The following is a 17679-nucleotide window of genomic DNA, read 5'->3' as shown; positions in this document are numbered from 1 at the left end:
TAGGTATATAATCTGCTGCGCTGAGGCACTCTGATATAACACTGAGAAATGATCATTTTGCAAGGAAAATGCCATAAAACATACATACACAAATGAAAATTGGGGTAATTCAATGCATTTGTAAATATCTCAAATGGTCCTAATGGCATCACTAGGATAGGAAGGTATTGTAATTCATAGTGATGATTGTGGCTTTTCAGCAAGGTTAAATTTGCTCAAAATAGTCTATTTTAAAAACCAGGGAAATACACATTTTAGAATAACTTCCATCAAAAATATTTTAAATAACAAATACTCTAATATTTATAGGACTAAAAGTTATTTAAAGAAATGCATTCTTTAATAATTTAGATACCCAGGACTTCAGCAAAATAGAATGTTAACACTTGAAATTTTCTACTTTTATTTGAATCATTATGTCCTTGTTAGTGATTTATGATTTTCCTATATATTAGCTGATTTTTATCAGGCACATATAGAAGAATCTTCCTTTCTACTACAGTGTTTAAAGTATTGTGTTTCTTTTGATATGTCTACAGCCAAAAAAATATAGCTATCCCCTAAAATCTCCTGGTGTTCGTCCATCAAACCCAAGACCAGGTACCATGAGGCATCCCACACCTCTTCAGCAGGAGCCAAGAAAAATTAGTTATAGTAGGATCCCTGAAAGTGAAACAGAAAGTACAGCATCTGCACCAAATTCTCCAAGAACGCCATTAACACCTCCGCCTGCTTCTGGTGCTTCCAGTACCACAGATGTTTGCAGTGTATTTGATTCCGATCATTCAAGCCCTTTTCATTCAAGTAGGTGCAAAAATTCTAAGTGCATTAAGGTATTTATTAGTATTATACATGCTGGAGGTAAAAAAGAATCTGTTATTTTTGTATATATGTGAACTTGTAGATAAATGCCATTTCAAAAGATATCATTATTAAAATATAAGACAAATTCTAAACTCCATCAACTTGAAATTTCTAAAAAAAAATCTGCTAGAACAGCCCTCTTTAAGTTTATGATACTTTAATGAAAGACCCAGTGATAAAACTGGCAGTTTAAATTTCAATTGAGCTTTTCAAATGCATTCCTCATATCCAGAGGAAATGAAGATTACTCTTAAAATCTACAATTAATTGTAGTCCCATGTTACAAATGTTGCCTGCCTCAGAATTATTATACAGGCTGAGTATCCCTAATCCAAAAATCCAAAATTCAAAATGTTCTAAAACCCAAAACTTTTTAAACATCAACATGACGTTCAAAGGAAATGCTCATTGGAAGATTTCAGATTTTTATGATGTAATATTCTGAAATCCAAAACACTTTTGGTCCCAAGCATTTCAGATAAAGGATACTCCCCATCAAATTCTTTAGTAGCTTTAAATTTTGCAATGTATAAGATTTAAGCCCTTCTTGTCTACCCAATGGTACCCTAATGGTATATAATGTCTGCTATTACACTGCCTGTGCTTTTCAGTGCAGCCAAACAAATCTCACAGACTGCACACTACTGCTTATCCATCTCTTATTTCTAGACCAGCACTATCCTGTAGAAATAAAATGTGAGCCACATGTATAACTTTAAATGTCTAGTAGCCACATCAGAAAAAGCAAAAATAACTTTAATACATTTTATTTAACCTACTATATCAGAAATATTGTCATTTCACATGAAATCAATAGAAGAATTTATGATTGAGATATTTTATGTTCCCTTTTTTTGTTCTAAGTCTTTAAAACCCAGTGTGCATTTTACACACAGTACATCTCAATTCAAACAAGCCACAGTCAGATGCTCAATAATCACATGTGGCTAGTGGTTGCCAAACTGTACAACTTACCTTTATTTGGTCTTTTGAAAGGCTACCTTTTCAATCTAGATCACCGTTAATTTTCTGATTAATTTCATGTGAAACTTTAAAGCTCTTCTAAGAATCTTTTCTCATTTGTTCATTATTGAATCACAACTTGAATCCAGTCACCTTTAACTCTTTCATGACCATTTCTACATGCTCTTACCGTTGGTTGTCTTAGCTCGATGTGCTAATCAAGTTCCCCCCTAATATTTGACGTAATAGAATCTAATACTGGAGGCAGCATGACATTATTATGGGGGAGGAAGTTGAGAAGCACTAACCTCAAAGTTAGAATTTTTGGTTTATCATTCCAGTCTGCTAATTCGCTTTCTGATTTCAGATAAAATACTTTTTTTGTGCCTCCTGGGGGTCAAATTCAATTTTTAAGATTCTCTCAGTTGGAAGAAATGTAACTAAAAATATACTTAAAATAATTCTTTGGTAGTATATTACTTTGAAATTTGGTCCAGAATCCCACTGGTTTCTTCTTGTAGTATATAGACATTTGTAGTTACTCAGTAGTCTTTGTGCCATCTAAACTGTATTTGGGCTGGGCATGGTGGCTCATGCCTGTAATCTCAACACTTTAGAAGGCCTAAGTAGGAAAATCCCTTGAAGCCAGGAGTTTGAGACCAGCCTGGGCAATATAGCGAGACCCCATCTCTCCTAAAAAATAAAAAAATCAGCCAGGAGTGGTTGTGTGCACCTGTAGTCACAGCTACTTGGGAGGCTGAAGTGGGAGGACTGCTTGAGCCCAGAAGTTTGAGATTGCAATGAACTGTGATCATGCCACTGTATTCTAGCCTGGGTAACAGTGAGACCCTGTCTCAAAGTGTATTTGTCTTGAGAATACTGTGACTTGGCATTATTTGGTGACTGAAGATGACTGAGTCTTTTTTTTTTTTCTTAATTTATAAAATTTTTGGTAGAGATGGGGTCTTGCTCTGTTGCCCAGGCTGATCTCAAACTTCTTGCCTCAAATAAACCTCCTGCCATAGCCTTCCAAAGTGCTGGATTACAGATGAGCCACTGTGCCTGGCCATGGAGTCATGTGACACAAATAATAAGCTGTCAGGTATTTTTGATAAGTTCACATAGACACCAAATTAAAAAATTCCCATTCTCCCCAACTTGCCAAGCCCCTAAATTAAATAATGAAATGAAACCAGTACCTTTTCAGTACATCTGATTTAAAATCATTTATTCTGACCCATTTAACTTTTTGCAGGAATTTTTTTCCCCTAGAGCAGACAGCTGTAGGTCTGTGTCATTAAGGATTCTCAAATAAATGTGTTATTGAAACCACATAAAAGTCATCAATTGCAAATTCTACTTTTCTTTGTTTAAGTAGCTAAAAATGAAAGAGGTGGAAAAACAGGAGATAAGCACATTAAGTTCTCCTGCTAGTGCTGAATCTTTAAATGACTCAACAGGGAAGAAGAAATCATTCTAGAATGCAGTGCTCTGGATCCTGCTTTGTTATAAGTAGTTACAATAGTATTAAATTAACAGTATTAAACAGCTGGACAGGTGGAGAAAACATTGTTTCAGGAGTTAGGCTTTGTAATCTTAGACTTGAGGGTTTTCTCGATTTCTCTTCATCTGTGATAAAGAAAAACCCTATTACTGCTCCCTTTGCCTTTGGTAAAAACTGAAAATAACCATGTGCTATATTAATCCCTTCCTTAAAACTTCTCAGTTGCCTTTGTGTATTAAAGGTCTCCTCCACATGCTTTTGTCTTCACTTTTACCTAACAGATCTGCGAGTGTCAGAAGATCACCCAGAGCCTCCAACTTGCTACCCACTGTTTAGCCACCAGTGAATACCTACTTTCTTGTTTCCCTCAGGGCCTGACAGAAAAGAACTGCCTTGACTGCAGTCATATGTCATCCCAACATACTTCACTCAATACAAAGCAGTACAAAGTTCCATTGTTTAAGTTTTTTAAAAGGCAAAGTTGGAGTAGAATTTATCAGTTATAATACTGTTCTTTTTTTACTCTTACAGTTTTTTCCCAAAATAATTCCTTTTAACCTATAATTAATTCTTGCAGCCAGTGTCTCCTGCATGTTTTACTCCTTGCTAAGCACTTACATGTCTTCATTGGGAAAGCTTGCAGTCTTACTGAGAGATTAAAAATATTCATAGTGCAAAGAGATTCATAGTTAAATTCTAAAAAAGTGATGAATAAATACTGGAGAAGCTTATCGAAAGATGACCTCAGAATGGGCAAGAGTGGTCATGGAAAGCTTTGTGGTAAAGACAGGGCAGAGAAGTGGCCACCTACTCAGTGCTGCCACATATACATTCAAATCCCTGTTCCACACCTTTCCCTGGTCAGGTCCAGCTTTGAGGTGATGACAACAGTTGCTGGGAAAATGAGAAAAGACCACCAGCTCACTAGTTGTTTCTACTGCTATAGTACAGAAGAGAGAATGATGAAAGGCTCTTGTTACCTTCCTGTTTGAAGACTCCCTGGTTGTAAAAGGGAGTCAGAGGTCTCTGTATCTCCATCCCTTAGGGGGACTCTTTACCAACAAAAAGATTGTATTACAAGCATGTTAAGCTGATACACAAGGCTTTTCCTCCTGGAAGACTGGTGTAGGTGATGAGTTTCTAATCTCAAATACATTTGTGTTTACCAGGCTTTTATAAGTTTAAGAAGTTATCTATCATTTATATATTTTTTTTCTATAGGAAAATGCTTGTTTCTATCAAGAATGACTCCTATATAAACTGGGGAGTATCTTTCAGAGTGTTTTCAACCCTGACTGTGTAGTTAGTCTGTTGAGGAGCTTATAAAAAAATATGTAGGCCCAGCCCACACTAAACTGGCATTGGTACCTGGGCATCAGTATTTTTAAAAAACTTCCCATAGGATTCTAATGTACAGCCAAGATTGAGGACCATTTGTCTGTCATATGGGATTATGCTTAATAAATTAATACTGTTTTAAAAATTAATTAGATTTCATTCCTAACTCATTATTAGTAAATTTGTTCAGTATCTAACTGACAAGAATTTCTACCATATATTTCTTGATAGAGCGTGTAAATTTCTGAAAGAATTTTTGTAGCATTTTCCAGGCAGTAAGACGAAGCAACTGGTGCCCCAAATTTACCAAATGCATGAGTTTAAAAAAGCCTCTGCTATGTATAAATATACTCAAAGCCAAGTTTACATCTGTGTACACAAGTGTGCATGCATATGTATAATTATTCTTTCAGAATAACTGCAGTTGTAACAGTCAGGAGCTTTGTGCTTTAATTTTATTACTATTCTTAATATTAAATGTACTATCATGTTCTTGAGAGCTATCTCCAGGAGACATATTTATTTTTTTTCCAAGAAAAGCGGGACATATATAAGTAGGTAAACAACAAAGCTAGATACTTCTTTAATCTCTATTACGTCAGATCTCTGGCTTCCTTTTACAACCAGGCAATCTTCAATTATAGGTGACTAATAGAAAAGAAAATCATTGGCAGAGCAACAGCTTCATGTAATTTCAGAATATAAAAATGAATTTTAATCTTCTGAAAGGTAATATTAGAATTAGCTGGATTGCTACACTTAGGAATCATAGGTTCCAAATAAATACATATGGAAAATAGATAATGGGACAGATTACTTGAAATGAGGGCTGCCTAGAAAATAGGACTACTGTATCTATATAAACAAGTTAACAGAAGTCATGACAGCCAAACCTGGAATGTGAGATTATCTTCCTTCTGACCAAATGTGCTTGAATAAAATTAACATTCCAAATTATGTGAGAGATTGCTTAGAGTGTAAAAAAATATATATGAATTAAATCAGCTCAGTCTAGTATTATTTTAGTCTCTTGGATATTATAATGTTATCTGTTCCATGTGTTGTTAATATGAGACAGCATCATATAAAACAATTATATTGATTTAGAAACAACAGTATTGATTATTTAGCCTTTTGTCTCAGTTTTCCTACTTTAATGCTCTTGGGGCTTTTGCTTTTGATTTTAAATTTTTTTTCTTAAAATAATATTGTTGAAATTAGACTTTCTAAATTTAAATTTATCAGAGTTTCCTATGTAAAATGAGTCCTAGCACCAAATGTTATTGACTTTAAAAAAAAAAAATGTTTATGACTATAAAAGGAAAAACCCTGTATCACTTTTGAGCTTATTTAAATATCCAGAGTGCTAGTTATTTTGTGATGAGAACATACACCCCAAGAACATTTTTGAAAGACATGTAATTAGTAACTCTTTTATTTTTCTATTTATATACAATAAATTTACTTGTTTTACAAGTTTGAATTTTCAAAATAATCTTTAGTAAATAGCATATTTATATACATCCAGCTGAACTTTTTGCTTGAATTGGGTTTCTACATTTTAAAAAGTCTTTCAGTAATATAGGATATTTGTGTTTTCATGAATGTTTTTCATTTAATTATTATGAGATAAAGTAAATCTAGAAGGAACCTTTTAAATTCCCAATATGATACCAGTTTTTTCTTCTCAAAAGTAAGTAGTAATGAGATTTTTACTATAAACGGTTACAGCATTTTTTAAAACTAGAATGACAATAACATTTTCATCATAAATACAAATTTTTGCAGATAAGTTGAATATATCAATGAAAGAAAAAAATCTACTTTTTCTTGTTTCCTTTCACAGGCAATGATACCGTCTTTATCCAAGTTACACTGCCCTATGGCCCAAGTTAGTATATTTGGTTTAAGACTCATAATTCTTGCTTTGGCTTTAAAAATCAAACGAAGTATAACCTTTCCTGCTAAAACTCTTCTTGGGTCTGGCAGCATTGGTACCTTGCTTGCAACGACCTAGAAGTGAGGCCTTCACTTGTGCTATCTTTTGATCATAAATGATTTGCTTAAATTTATGGATTTTTCATGCTTTTTACAAAACCTTGTTTCTGCCTTAAAAGAACATATTAAATAAGTGGCTTCCACATTTAACCATTTCTTTTTTCCAACTGTAGAGTTCTAAATATATTTTAATGCTCAGCTTTGAAAAAAAAAAAAAGGAAGAGCATGCATGCGCATATGGGAATGCTGGCAGCTACATGCAGTTTCTAAATCACAAAATATACTTAGCTTGATGGCAGGATAGATTATAGACAACTTGACTTTAGAATAACTTTCTTATAATTGTAATTATTCAAAGTATAGCCAAAATACTGATAAACAAAATAAAGCTCCATTTTAAGGTAAACAATTCACTAAATTTCATTATATTAATTATTTTAAGCCAATTAATATTTTTTACTGTCCTTTCATACAAGTAATTTCAAAATGTGTACAATGGAAAATACTAGTTACAAGCTGAATTAACTGTATATTCTCAAGGAAAAAGGTAGGTGATCAAAATGTTGATCATTTTAATAGTATCAGTACACAAAGTACTCTTTTTAAGATCTATATTGTTATAACATATAATTGACAAAAAGCTTAATGCTTAAAGGGAAAAAAACTGCCAAGTATAATTTTGAATGATGGTTTAAGTATTTTTTTCATGTCTTTTTTTTATAGTGTGTATAAACTAACAACCAACATAAGTGTTGTTTTCCAAAGTGTAATTATTTATATGCCTACCTTACGTTCTTGTTACCATAAATGTCTGTAAGAGAGGTTCCAATTAGTAGCTTTACTTACCTTTTTTGTGCCAGTTCACCAACTTAGGTTCACTAGATTTTTAGTGTAATTTCTGTTTTCATTGTCAGGGCTGCCTCAGTTGTCTTGAATAGTACCCATCGCCGGTAAAATGTTTAGATTTAAAGTATAATGAGCCTCTTTTTGCTTACAGGCAAAGGAGAGCCTATAACTAAACAAAATGAGAGCCCCCTCACCTAGACACTATGATTCTTCCCCTTGCATCCTTTGAAAAAATTCTAGGGAGAGACATTAGAGAGAGTGGTTAAAGCAGGATCTCTACTCCCAGGGACTATCCAGTAAGGTGGGGAATTTCTGTAAATTCTAATAAAGTCAAAGAAAAAAGTGAACCCATTATAGAGTCTAAAAATTACCATTCCAAAGATTTTCAGTAGCTCACTGTCTCCTAGACATCTGAGAATCAGACCCAATTAAAAATTCCAATAATAGGGAATGTTACTTTGTTCAGGCAAAATAACAGTATCTTAGGCAACTTTTCTCTAAATATTCTGCTAAAAAATGTCTGCATGCTTTTATGGCAGTTTGCTTTAATAAATGAAATACTATTGGGTATTGGTTTATTGAACTGCTTTTGGTACTTCTATACATTACTTTTAATTATAAGCAGTTTCCAGCTAAGCCTTTTCAAGATAAATAAATGAAATAAAATTCCTGTGAACTTTTTCTTAAAAATTTAATATCCTACAGGATCTGCTTCCGTATCATCTATAAGTTTAACCAAAGGCACTGATGAAATGCCTGTCCCTCCTCCTGTTCCTCCACGAAGACGACCAGAATCTGCCCCAGCAGAATCTTCACCATCTAAGGTAAAGTAGGAAACCTTGTTATGTAGAAATTGGAATCATTACAGTTACATTATAAACTGCTTATGTCTAGTTTAGTTCTCACTGGGATAAGTTAACATTTCAGAGTATATGGGCTTAATCGTTTAAACAAGGATTACGTATGGATTTAGCATGCAGTAATGTTTATTTATTTTCTTCTGAAGGTAATTTTTTGGCATGCTTTCAAAACCATTGTAAACCTAAGGCTATGGTTATTTTCGGGAAAAAAACAAAAGCTTTAATCTATAAAGTAAGAAGAGTTTGGTTTCAAGCAGTTCTTTAAAACATACAGAGAGAAAATCCTGAAGCTATGTATGAAGGCACATTTTAAGTCAAACTGTATCTTGGCATGTGCTAAAAGTTAATTATCTGAGCCCTTAATAGTAAATCTGACATACTTTTAAATAGAGTTTTCATGAAAATTCTGGGTTTGGAAGATACTCTAAAGGCTCAAAATAGCTATTATTTCTACTTATTTAAATTTTTTTCTTTTTGGCCAGCTGTCAACTTAATTCATTAGTTCTTAAGCTGTCCAGAGAACAGAGCACCAGGATAAGTCAAGACATTCTTTGTAGAACTTCATGAATGTTCATATAGTTAAAATTATAAAATAGGTAATTTATGCTAAATTAGAAACGTTCTTAGATTGAGTGACGAGCTAAGCAAGCAGTAGCAAACAAAAAAATTGTGAGGAAAACATTAAAGTAAAAACTTTGGCAAAAAAATTTTTTTTCTATGAATTGGCAGAACCTCCCATATAAAACATATGCCAGCCTTGGCAACATAGCAAGACCGTGACCCTACAAAAAATGAAAAAAAGTAGCTGGGCATGGTGGTGCATGCCAGTGGTTCTTGCTTCTTGGGATGCTGAGGTGGGGGATCACGTGAGCCCAGGAGGTCAAGGCTACAGTGAGCCATGATTACACCACTGCACTCCAGTTTGGGCAACAGAGCAAGGCCCTGTTGCCCCCCAAAAATTTTAATTAAAAAGAAAACATATGGCAAAATTACCTGTTCCACATTTAGCATCCTTCCAATAGCATGTTTGAAAACCCCAACTTAATTCTTAATATAGTTATGGTACTTCATAAATTTATTAATAAATGTGTATTTTATTCTTTTTTTCATTTGTTAGATTATGTCTAAGCATTTGGACAGCCCCCCAGCCATTCCTCCTAGGCAACCCACATCAAAAGCCTATTCACCACGATATTCAATATCAGACCGGACCTCTATATCAGATCCTCCTGAAAGCCCTCCCTTATTACCACCACGAGAACCTGTGAGGACACCTGATGTTTTCTCAAGCTCACCACTACATCTGCAACCTCCCCCTTTGGGCAAAAAAAGTGACCATGGCAATGCCTTCTTCCCCAATAGCCCCTCCCCCTTTACACCACCTCATCCTCAAACACCTTCTCCTCACGGCACAAGAAGGCATCTGCCATCACCACCCTTGACACAAGAAGTGGACCTTCATTCCATTGCTGGGCCGCCTGTTCCTCCACGACAAAGCACTTCTCAACACATCCCTAAACTCCCTCCAAAAACTTACAAAAGGGAGCACACACACCCATCCATGCACAGAGATGGACCACCACTGTTGGAGAATGCCCATTCTTCCTGAGTTCCTCTATACTGGGATGTATATTTTCCTAGCCCCAAATCCATTGCTGGCAATGGATGCACTGAATGTGCCAGCACTGAGGAGTTAAAATGAGAACTCCAAACACTAACGACTTTTCTTCAAGATGCAGTATAAGACAATGAATTTTAACCTAGATGTAATTATAAAGTGGAAATGGTATTCCAGTTTAGAATATGGAAAGACTGACCTAGAGGAATTGGACAACTGATTGCACCTGAAAATCAAGTAAAGGGACTTTTTCTGGCCAATAGGCTGGAGTCCTCTTTTTGTGAAGTGATCTTTATCATAAAAGGGATGGAAAACATAGTCTGGTGTCCAGCAGGCCCACCTGATGACAGTTTTTGTAATTCAAATTATGCACTTTTAAAAAAAACTTAAACAGGGATCTTAATATCTTCCTTTGTTTTCCTTTGCTTTACTCTTCTACTTTAGAATATTTTCTTAAAAATCACTCAAAGGACTGTGAGGAAAGGCTGTGGTACCTGACCTTGTTGAAATCAAGGTCCGGCACTGTACTGCAGTCCTGTTTACAGATTATTACAGTGAACTGAATGGGTACCGAGGCTTCACCAAAGAGGTACTTTTTTGTTGTTGTTGTTGTTTTAGGAATAATTATATCAATTTTAAGAGCATTCCCCCTCACCTGTCCCCACACACCCAAACAAAATGTGGTGGTGTTGCCTTCAAAAAAGAGAAGTTTTGTGTCATTAACATGACAGAAGAACTTTAAAAAAAAAAAAAAACTGTCAAGTATTCTATTTACATTTAGGAGACTGTTAATCTATGCTAGATTGTCATATTCCCTCCTTCTCCCACAAAAGTTTACTGGTAATCCATGTCATGGCTCATACCTATCCCTCTAACCATACCATGGAAATGCAGGCACCCAATGTGAAAAGGAGCACTTGCTGGGCATCACTGACACCGTTCATGTTTTACTAATAGTTGAGTAATCAGCGTATCTAGAATTATCTTGCATTGCCTAAATCATATGTATATAGTGAATGTTATATAATATACCTGGCAGGTCTGTTTTAATTTAATTGAATAAAGATACAAATACTTTGTTTGGCTGGCATATATTAAATTATTATATGAAGAAAATGGTTGATTCTTATTTCTTTTAGTTGAAAAACACACAAAAACACTAAACATAAAAGCACGTATTGTGGTACGCCTTGGTTTCTAGTTCTGGATATATGTCTTAATCCTAAAGAATGATCTAAAGTCACAGTTTGGCATATAGAAAGATATTTGGTTAGAATAGGATGGGTACCTTTTAAGCAGAACTTTGTAAGTTTTAAGTTCCTAAGCAACATGTATACAGTTAAGGTTTATATGGAACATTCTACCTTGCTTGAGGTTTTCTGCTTTATCAAATCTATTCATAATAGAACGTCTACCTGCATCATTACTATCATAATATGGATTATTCATAAAGTGTATGTACTGTTCTTCTGAGTCTAACAAATACTGTGACTGAAATGCATGCACCTTGTTGAAGAGAAAACATTTTATTAATCTCCACTATAATGTCTGTGAAATGTGCAGTATTCCATCCTTAGAGTTATGTGGTTCATCAGCGTCTGCATGTATCCTCTAAATAATGAAACATTTCCACAATTCTGTTCACCACACCATTAGAGACATTTTTAGGAGTGCTGCAACATGGTGGGAACTTAGTAGTTTAATAATTTCCTATATTTATTAAAGCGTAAAATATACATCATGATAGTACAGATGTAGTCCTTTAAGACCAGAAGGTATGTTAACTGCACCATCATTAAGCAATCTATCCTGTCATATTTTCTTATTTATTAGAGTTGAATCCTTTTTGTTCAATATCTATACCATTCCTATGATGGTAGCCATTTTTCTCTTTATAAAATATTTCTTCTTTGAAAAGTGTCCTAAAAAATTAATTTCCTATCCCTTCTTGGATGCAAAGTGTCCATAAGACCATCCACTCAACAGTATTTATCTAAGCCAACTTACTAGTGCTGCTACAGCTAATCATGATACACAGTCCAGAATCTCCCAGGACTTTTTACCGCGCCAGCCTCGTTGTCCCTAGGATTTCCCTTTTTATGTCTCATGGATTACTTCTCTTTTTAATTGCCCCAGGCCCATTTCAAATGAGAACCTGATAAAAGTCACATTGGACCCCACTCAATATGTCTTTGGCTAATGTGTTAGCCTTCAGTAAGGTGATGACCCCTTTTCAATCTATAAGGAGGAAAAATTCAAATCTGGAGTTTTAATCTTATTTCTTCCAAAGGGAACTATTCTTCTACCCCATGGTTCTAGGAGACCACTTCACTGTGCAACAGCTTTATATGCATTGTGGGTAGAGGATATTTTTATTCTGAACTGTGACATTTGGGTAAAAATATTTTCTGCAGTGGTAATTGATAAGAAAAATTCCAGTTAGATGCCCTTAGGTGGAGGTGAGAAAACGGTACCCTCACCTTCTTCTCAGTATGAAACATTAACTAGTTGACAAATTTATCCTTGTAACAAAAATATACTTAATGAGGGACCAGAAATGCCAGAGAAGATAAATGCATCATTACAAAATTCTGCTTTTGAATCCTGGACATTACAGGGGGGTAAATGCAGCATGACTTTTTGTTAACCACATTTTAAAATGTGGAACACTTCTTTTAGAAATGAAAATATTTCAAGGCTGACTTTACTTAGTGGGCTGATAATATAAATAAAGAGAAGCTTTTCCCATCTACGCACTTTGTAAAACAGGAACAGATAAGAAATATGTGTTTCTAAATTTATTGAAAATCTGAGGTTATTTACTCTTCCCAGTCCTCCAAATGTATTTTAAGACTATACATTATCAGGAAGTATACAAACACTGAGATTTTACTTATTTAAAGGTTTTGGGCATCAAGTTATGTTTAGTAGGTTACTATTCTCTTAACAACTCAAGGATGCTTTAACGGATCTGAATTTAACAAAGAGCACACCACACTAATACTACAATCAACAACGGTCCAGTGAACAATTACTATGTCAGCTGGAGGCTATGATTCTAAATTCTTAAAGTTTTTTTTTCCCCCTCCATAAATCAAAAATTACCTTATGTAAACCAAAAATTAGTTGGTATTTATGGTCATGATTTTAATTCTCAAGTTTAGCTTACTTTAATCTTGCACTTCATTGTCTTTTAATATGACAAATTCAGACTTTAAGTGGCTCAGCAAAATAAATGGAGGAGTGTCCCAATTAGTATTGTACATATTGAGGAAAACCTTTTTTGTTTCTTCAGATTTAGAAACAATTTAACCATTTACTTCATGGTATTCTGCTGCTGTGAACAGGTTTACTTATTCTTTTAACATATATTGTATGACTACACAAGTATAGGTCCTGTTGTATTCCACATTAATCTTTACCAGTAAATAAACATCACAAGGTAAATACTGGTTTGGCAGAAAGAATTATGCAGTAAAATTATTTATAAGGGAACATGATGATTTTATTCAATATTTTTCTTTGAAACATCTCATTACTAACTTATAAAATTATTTCATAATCCTTTATACATGAGCCAATGAAATATTTTTTGAGCTCTTCTTATGCATGAAGTCTGTATTATAAATCTAAACAACAAAAGCACTTGTTAACTTGTTTAGTAAATTCCATGCCTTATTTTCCATTTTTGACACCGTAAAGTGCATTTTCTGTCGACTGTGAGCAAATTTCCCTTTTGCCTTTAATGAAAATAGTGCATTAAGTAGCCAATTGCTGCAGAATTATAAAGCAAGTTAGCTAACGGTGGGTCACATTGGACTACCACTCAAAGAAACAAGATACATAACAGATGGAAGGTACATGTGGTGTGGCTTAGGGAGAGCGCACCTGTGCCAGATGCATGCCACTTTCAGTAGCTGCCAAATGTGCCTTTAATTAAGACCATCTCTAATTTTTTTCTTCAGATCAAGTCAGCATTTGGGGGTGGGATTAGGGCAGGGAACTTTGGGGGTGCAAATATCTGGTGAAACCACCAGAGAATTTGTCAAAGTGACATGTATAATTTTAGTTGAGACGTGTTTGTGTATATATGTGTATTTGCCTTTGTTTAGTAGCACAGTTATTTACTAAAATAATTGTCAAAAAAAAATTGCTCTGTCGGTCTTACTTTAATGTAAGAACAAAGTGTGGTCTATACATCTAATATGGCCTTTGTACCTAACCATGTTCATAGGTAATCTTTGTACTCTGTGTGCAGCAGTATTTGGTTTGCATTTAAAGTGAAAATAATGGCTGTTATTTTTCTGGCATTACTAAGATAAACCGAAAAATAATAAAGAAAAATGCCTTACATAGCCCACAAGTGTATTATTTTTGCATGTATTTATTTTAGAGAGCAGTATTTTTTTAAATCATTAGTGATTCCCATTTAGCTCATACTTGCCATATAGAAATATTTTGCATTTTATCATGGTCTTACTTTGGAGGCACTTTTTCCTCTATCAAGTTATAAAAAGATAAAAGAAGTTTCATATTTCTCTCTGTGTCAGATTTTCTCATTGTAGTGAGTGGGAGGCCCTTGGGATGAAAATTAGTAACTTAAAGTGACCTTGGGTGTCACCTGGATTAAGTTTCAGAGTGCTAAGGCATTTGTATTCCATAAAAGAAGTTTTGAGATACCACAGCTCCCTGACAGGCAGCTTTTGCTGAGATCTGCTGGAATGAGGCAGCCTGACAGTAATGCTTTCTAGGCTTGCAATGAAAACATGAGTTTAAGGTTGTAACTAAAGAATTATGCAAATGTACTGTCATTCAGTGGGAACTATAGAATGTAAAAATTAATGAATCCTTAGAGAGCCAATCCCCTGATTCAAAAATAAAGGTAGATGAGGCCTGAAGAAGTGAGATGACTTAGCTAACATCATGTAGTAGTTAGTGAATCTGACCACTGACTTGACTTTGATCCCTGGTATTTGAGACTGCTTTCAGGAATACCTAAAATTAACTGGTGATTTTTATCCCCTGGTTTAAAGACATGATATCACTGATTTATACAGATTCATTTGGTAGACCACTGTGAAATCCAATCATGAATTATCGAGTATATTCTAGGAATTGAATAGCTATAGGAAAATAGCGTTCTTATTAGTTCAACTTTCTGAATTTTTCTCTTGAAATGTCACTTATTTTGAGCTTTAACCAAGTGATTTACTTTTTAACTCATTTTAATCCTGTTAGGTCATCGCAGACCTGTCGTATGGTACAGTCCATGGTTAAGCCTGCCTTTTTTGCTGACAGGCACACATAGTGTCCAGAGGGAAGGAGGGCTTTGATATAGAGTACAATTCCAAAAAGGCAGTTTATCCATTCTAACATTTTAGGACTCTTGATTCTTACTGGAGACAAGAAAAACTATAGCCTACTTAAAAGCTAATTTCTCTACCTCAGTAACTCATGAAGAAAAGGAAGAGTCAACTTGATAGAAACAAGCAGGTGCTTTGGAATTATGTCTGTGTTCACCTTCTGGTTCCATTACTTATTACATGAGTGACTTTGGAGAAGTTAATCTGTTTCACATCAATACAAGGTTAACAGATCTACTATTTTAGTCTATTATGAGGTTTAAAGGTAATATGTATAAAACACATGCCTTTCACAGAGTAGGTGCTTAGTAAATGCTAACTAAACTTACGAGGGATGCATTGTCAAAGTTTACTGGCTTTTAGCTATCTTTTAAGAGGTTGACTGCTTATCCTGAAGCCCTCATAATTTGATTCTTTACAATCTGACTTCCTTTGCTGTTTCTCATCACTTAAATTGGTTCTGAGTGACCTTAGGTTATAAGCATTTGATAAGGGCCCATCTGACTATTCAGCATTCAACAAATATTTATTCTTCCAGGTATAATTCTGATATTAGGAATATGGCAATAAACAAAACAGGCAAAAGTGCATGCCATCATGGGGTTTATAATCTAGTGAGGAGATGCAGACAATAAAAAGTAGTAAGCATAATAAGTATATTATACATACAAATGTTTTCACTTATGAACAAAAAAAGATACGGTGATTGGGAATATGGGGTCCAGGGGAGGTGAATTTAAAATGGAATGGTCAGAAGCCTGCCTCATAGAGATGACATTAACAGACTTGGAAGAGGTGAGGGAACAACATGTGCACATATCTGGGAGAAGACTATGTCAAGTCACAGGGAACAGCCAGTGAAAAGCCCAGAGGCAGAAGTGTACTTGGTATATCTGAGGAATATCTTGGTATATCTGACACTGCTTGTATCTGGAGAAGAATAAATGTGGGCAGAATAGGAGATGCCATCAGAGGTTTGATAGAACCCAGCTCACTTAAGGCTTTAAAAGCCTTTGTAATGACTTTGACTTCTTAGTGACAGAGGAACCAGTAACAAGATCTGATTTACATTTTAACAGGATCACTCTGGCTGCCCAGCTGAGAATAAAATAGTAGGAATAGGGAGACTAACCCAATACAAAAGTGGCTTGGACCAGGGTGATAGCAGTGGAGGTGTTAAGAAGAGGTCGGCCAATATGCTGATGGACTGAATGTGAGGTGTAAGAAAAACAGAATTGTTAAAGATGATGTCAACTAGAAGGATAAAGTTACCATTAACTGGAGTGGGGAAGATGCAGTTGAAGCAGGCTTGGACACATTAAGTTCAATGAATATATCAGACATCTTAAGAGATGTCAAGGAGGCAGCTGAAGATGTTAGACTGGCGTTTCAGAGACTAGTCTAAGCTAAGGACATGAAATTGGGAGTCACTTTCATAAAGATATTAAAGCCTGGATAAGACCACAAAGGAAGTGAGTAGCACCAGCTACTCTGGAGCCCAAGGCGAGAGGATCACTTAAGCCCAGAAGTTTGAGATTACAGTGAGCTATGATCGTGCCTGTAGAGTAGCCACTGCACTCTAGCCTGGGCAACACAGAGGTCCTGCCAGAAAGAGGGAAAAAGGAAAGGAAGAAAAGTGGGGTGTGGAGATGGGGAATCAGCAAGTACACCAAGAAGAAACTGCCAGTGAAGAAAAATTCGAAAACCAGGAGTATGTTATGTCTTTGAGTCCTAGTAAAGATAGGAGGACATGATCAGCCTGTCAAATGCTACTTGATAGAGTAAGATGACTGAGAAGGAACCATTTGTTTGACAGTATGGAACTCACTGGTGATCTTGACACAAGCAGTTCAGGGCAGTGGTGTGAGCCAAAGCCTGGGCCTAGTTTAATAAAGAATGGCAAGAGAGGAACTGGAGCAGTTTCCTCTTTGAAGTTTTATGATAAAGGGAAGCAGAAAACTGGGGCATGGCTAGAACCGTCAAGAGAGGATTTCTTTTGCTTTAAAGATGGAAGAAATAAGAGCATGTTCATATGCTGAAGGGTTTGTCCCAGTTTAAAAGAAAATGTGATGAGAAGAGATGGAGGCACAGATGGTATCTACCAACACCTTTACAGTAGATCCTACTGTTAATATCTTCAGATAGATAGGCTTACATACATGAGAACAAAAGCCAACGCATTCAGCTTTCTTGATAAGAATTAACAGCATTTACTGCTATTATGTATCTGAAGGGAATGAGGCCAGAAGGAATAAAAATCTGTTTTGTAGCTGGGCGTGGTGGCTCACGCCTGTAATCCCAGCACTTTGGGAGGCCGAGGCAGGT

The 17679-nt window shown here is 35.3% G+C and overlaps 2 protein-coding genes across 4 annotated transcripts in view; one reads left to right on the top strand and one right to left on the bottom strand.

Annotated features, from left to right (window-relative positions):
- Positions 1-14349, top strand: part of SOS1 (SOS Ras/Rac guanine nucleotide exchange factor 1) — a 131701-nt gene extending 117352 nt beyond the window's left edge. Inside the window, exons 20-23 of one of the 2 annotated variants that reach the window (XM_032239369.1) lie at positions 540-804; positions 6516-6560; positions 8219-8337; positions 9491-14349. In XM_032239369.1, coding sequence (XP_032095260.1) covers positions 540-804; positions 6516-6560; positions 8219-8337; positions 9491-9982 — 921 coding nt within the window. In that variant the 3' untranslated portion in view covers positions 9983-14349. The remainder of the gene's footprint in view (positions 1-539; positions 805-6515; positions 6561-8218; positions 8338-9490) is intronic. The other variant, XM_032239370.1, reaches the window with a different exon arrangement.
- The window catches only part of ARHGEF33 (Rho guanine nucleotide exchange factor 33), a 134841-nt gene that overhangs the window by 25499 nt on the left and 91663 nt on the right, over positions 1-17679 (bottom strand). The window lies entirely within an intron of this gene.

The sequence above is a fragment of the Sapajus apella genome, unplaced genomic scaffold (genome assembly GCF_009761245.1).
Source record: "Sapajus apella isolate SASKATOON/1434 unplaced genomic scaffold, GSC_monkey_1.0 scaffold44, whole genome shotgun sequence".
NCBI classification, from domain to species: domain Eukaryota; kingdom Metazoa; phylum Chordata; class Mammalia; order Primates; family Cebidae; genus Sapajus; species Sapajus apella.
This window is presented reverse-complemented; position numbering and strand designations above follow the sequence as displayed.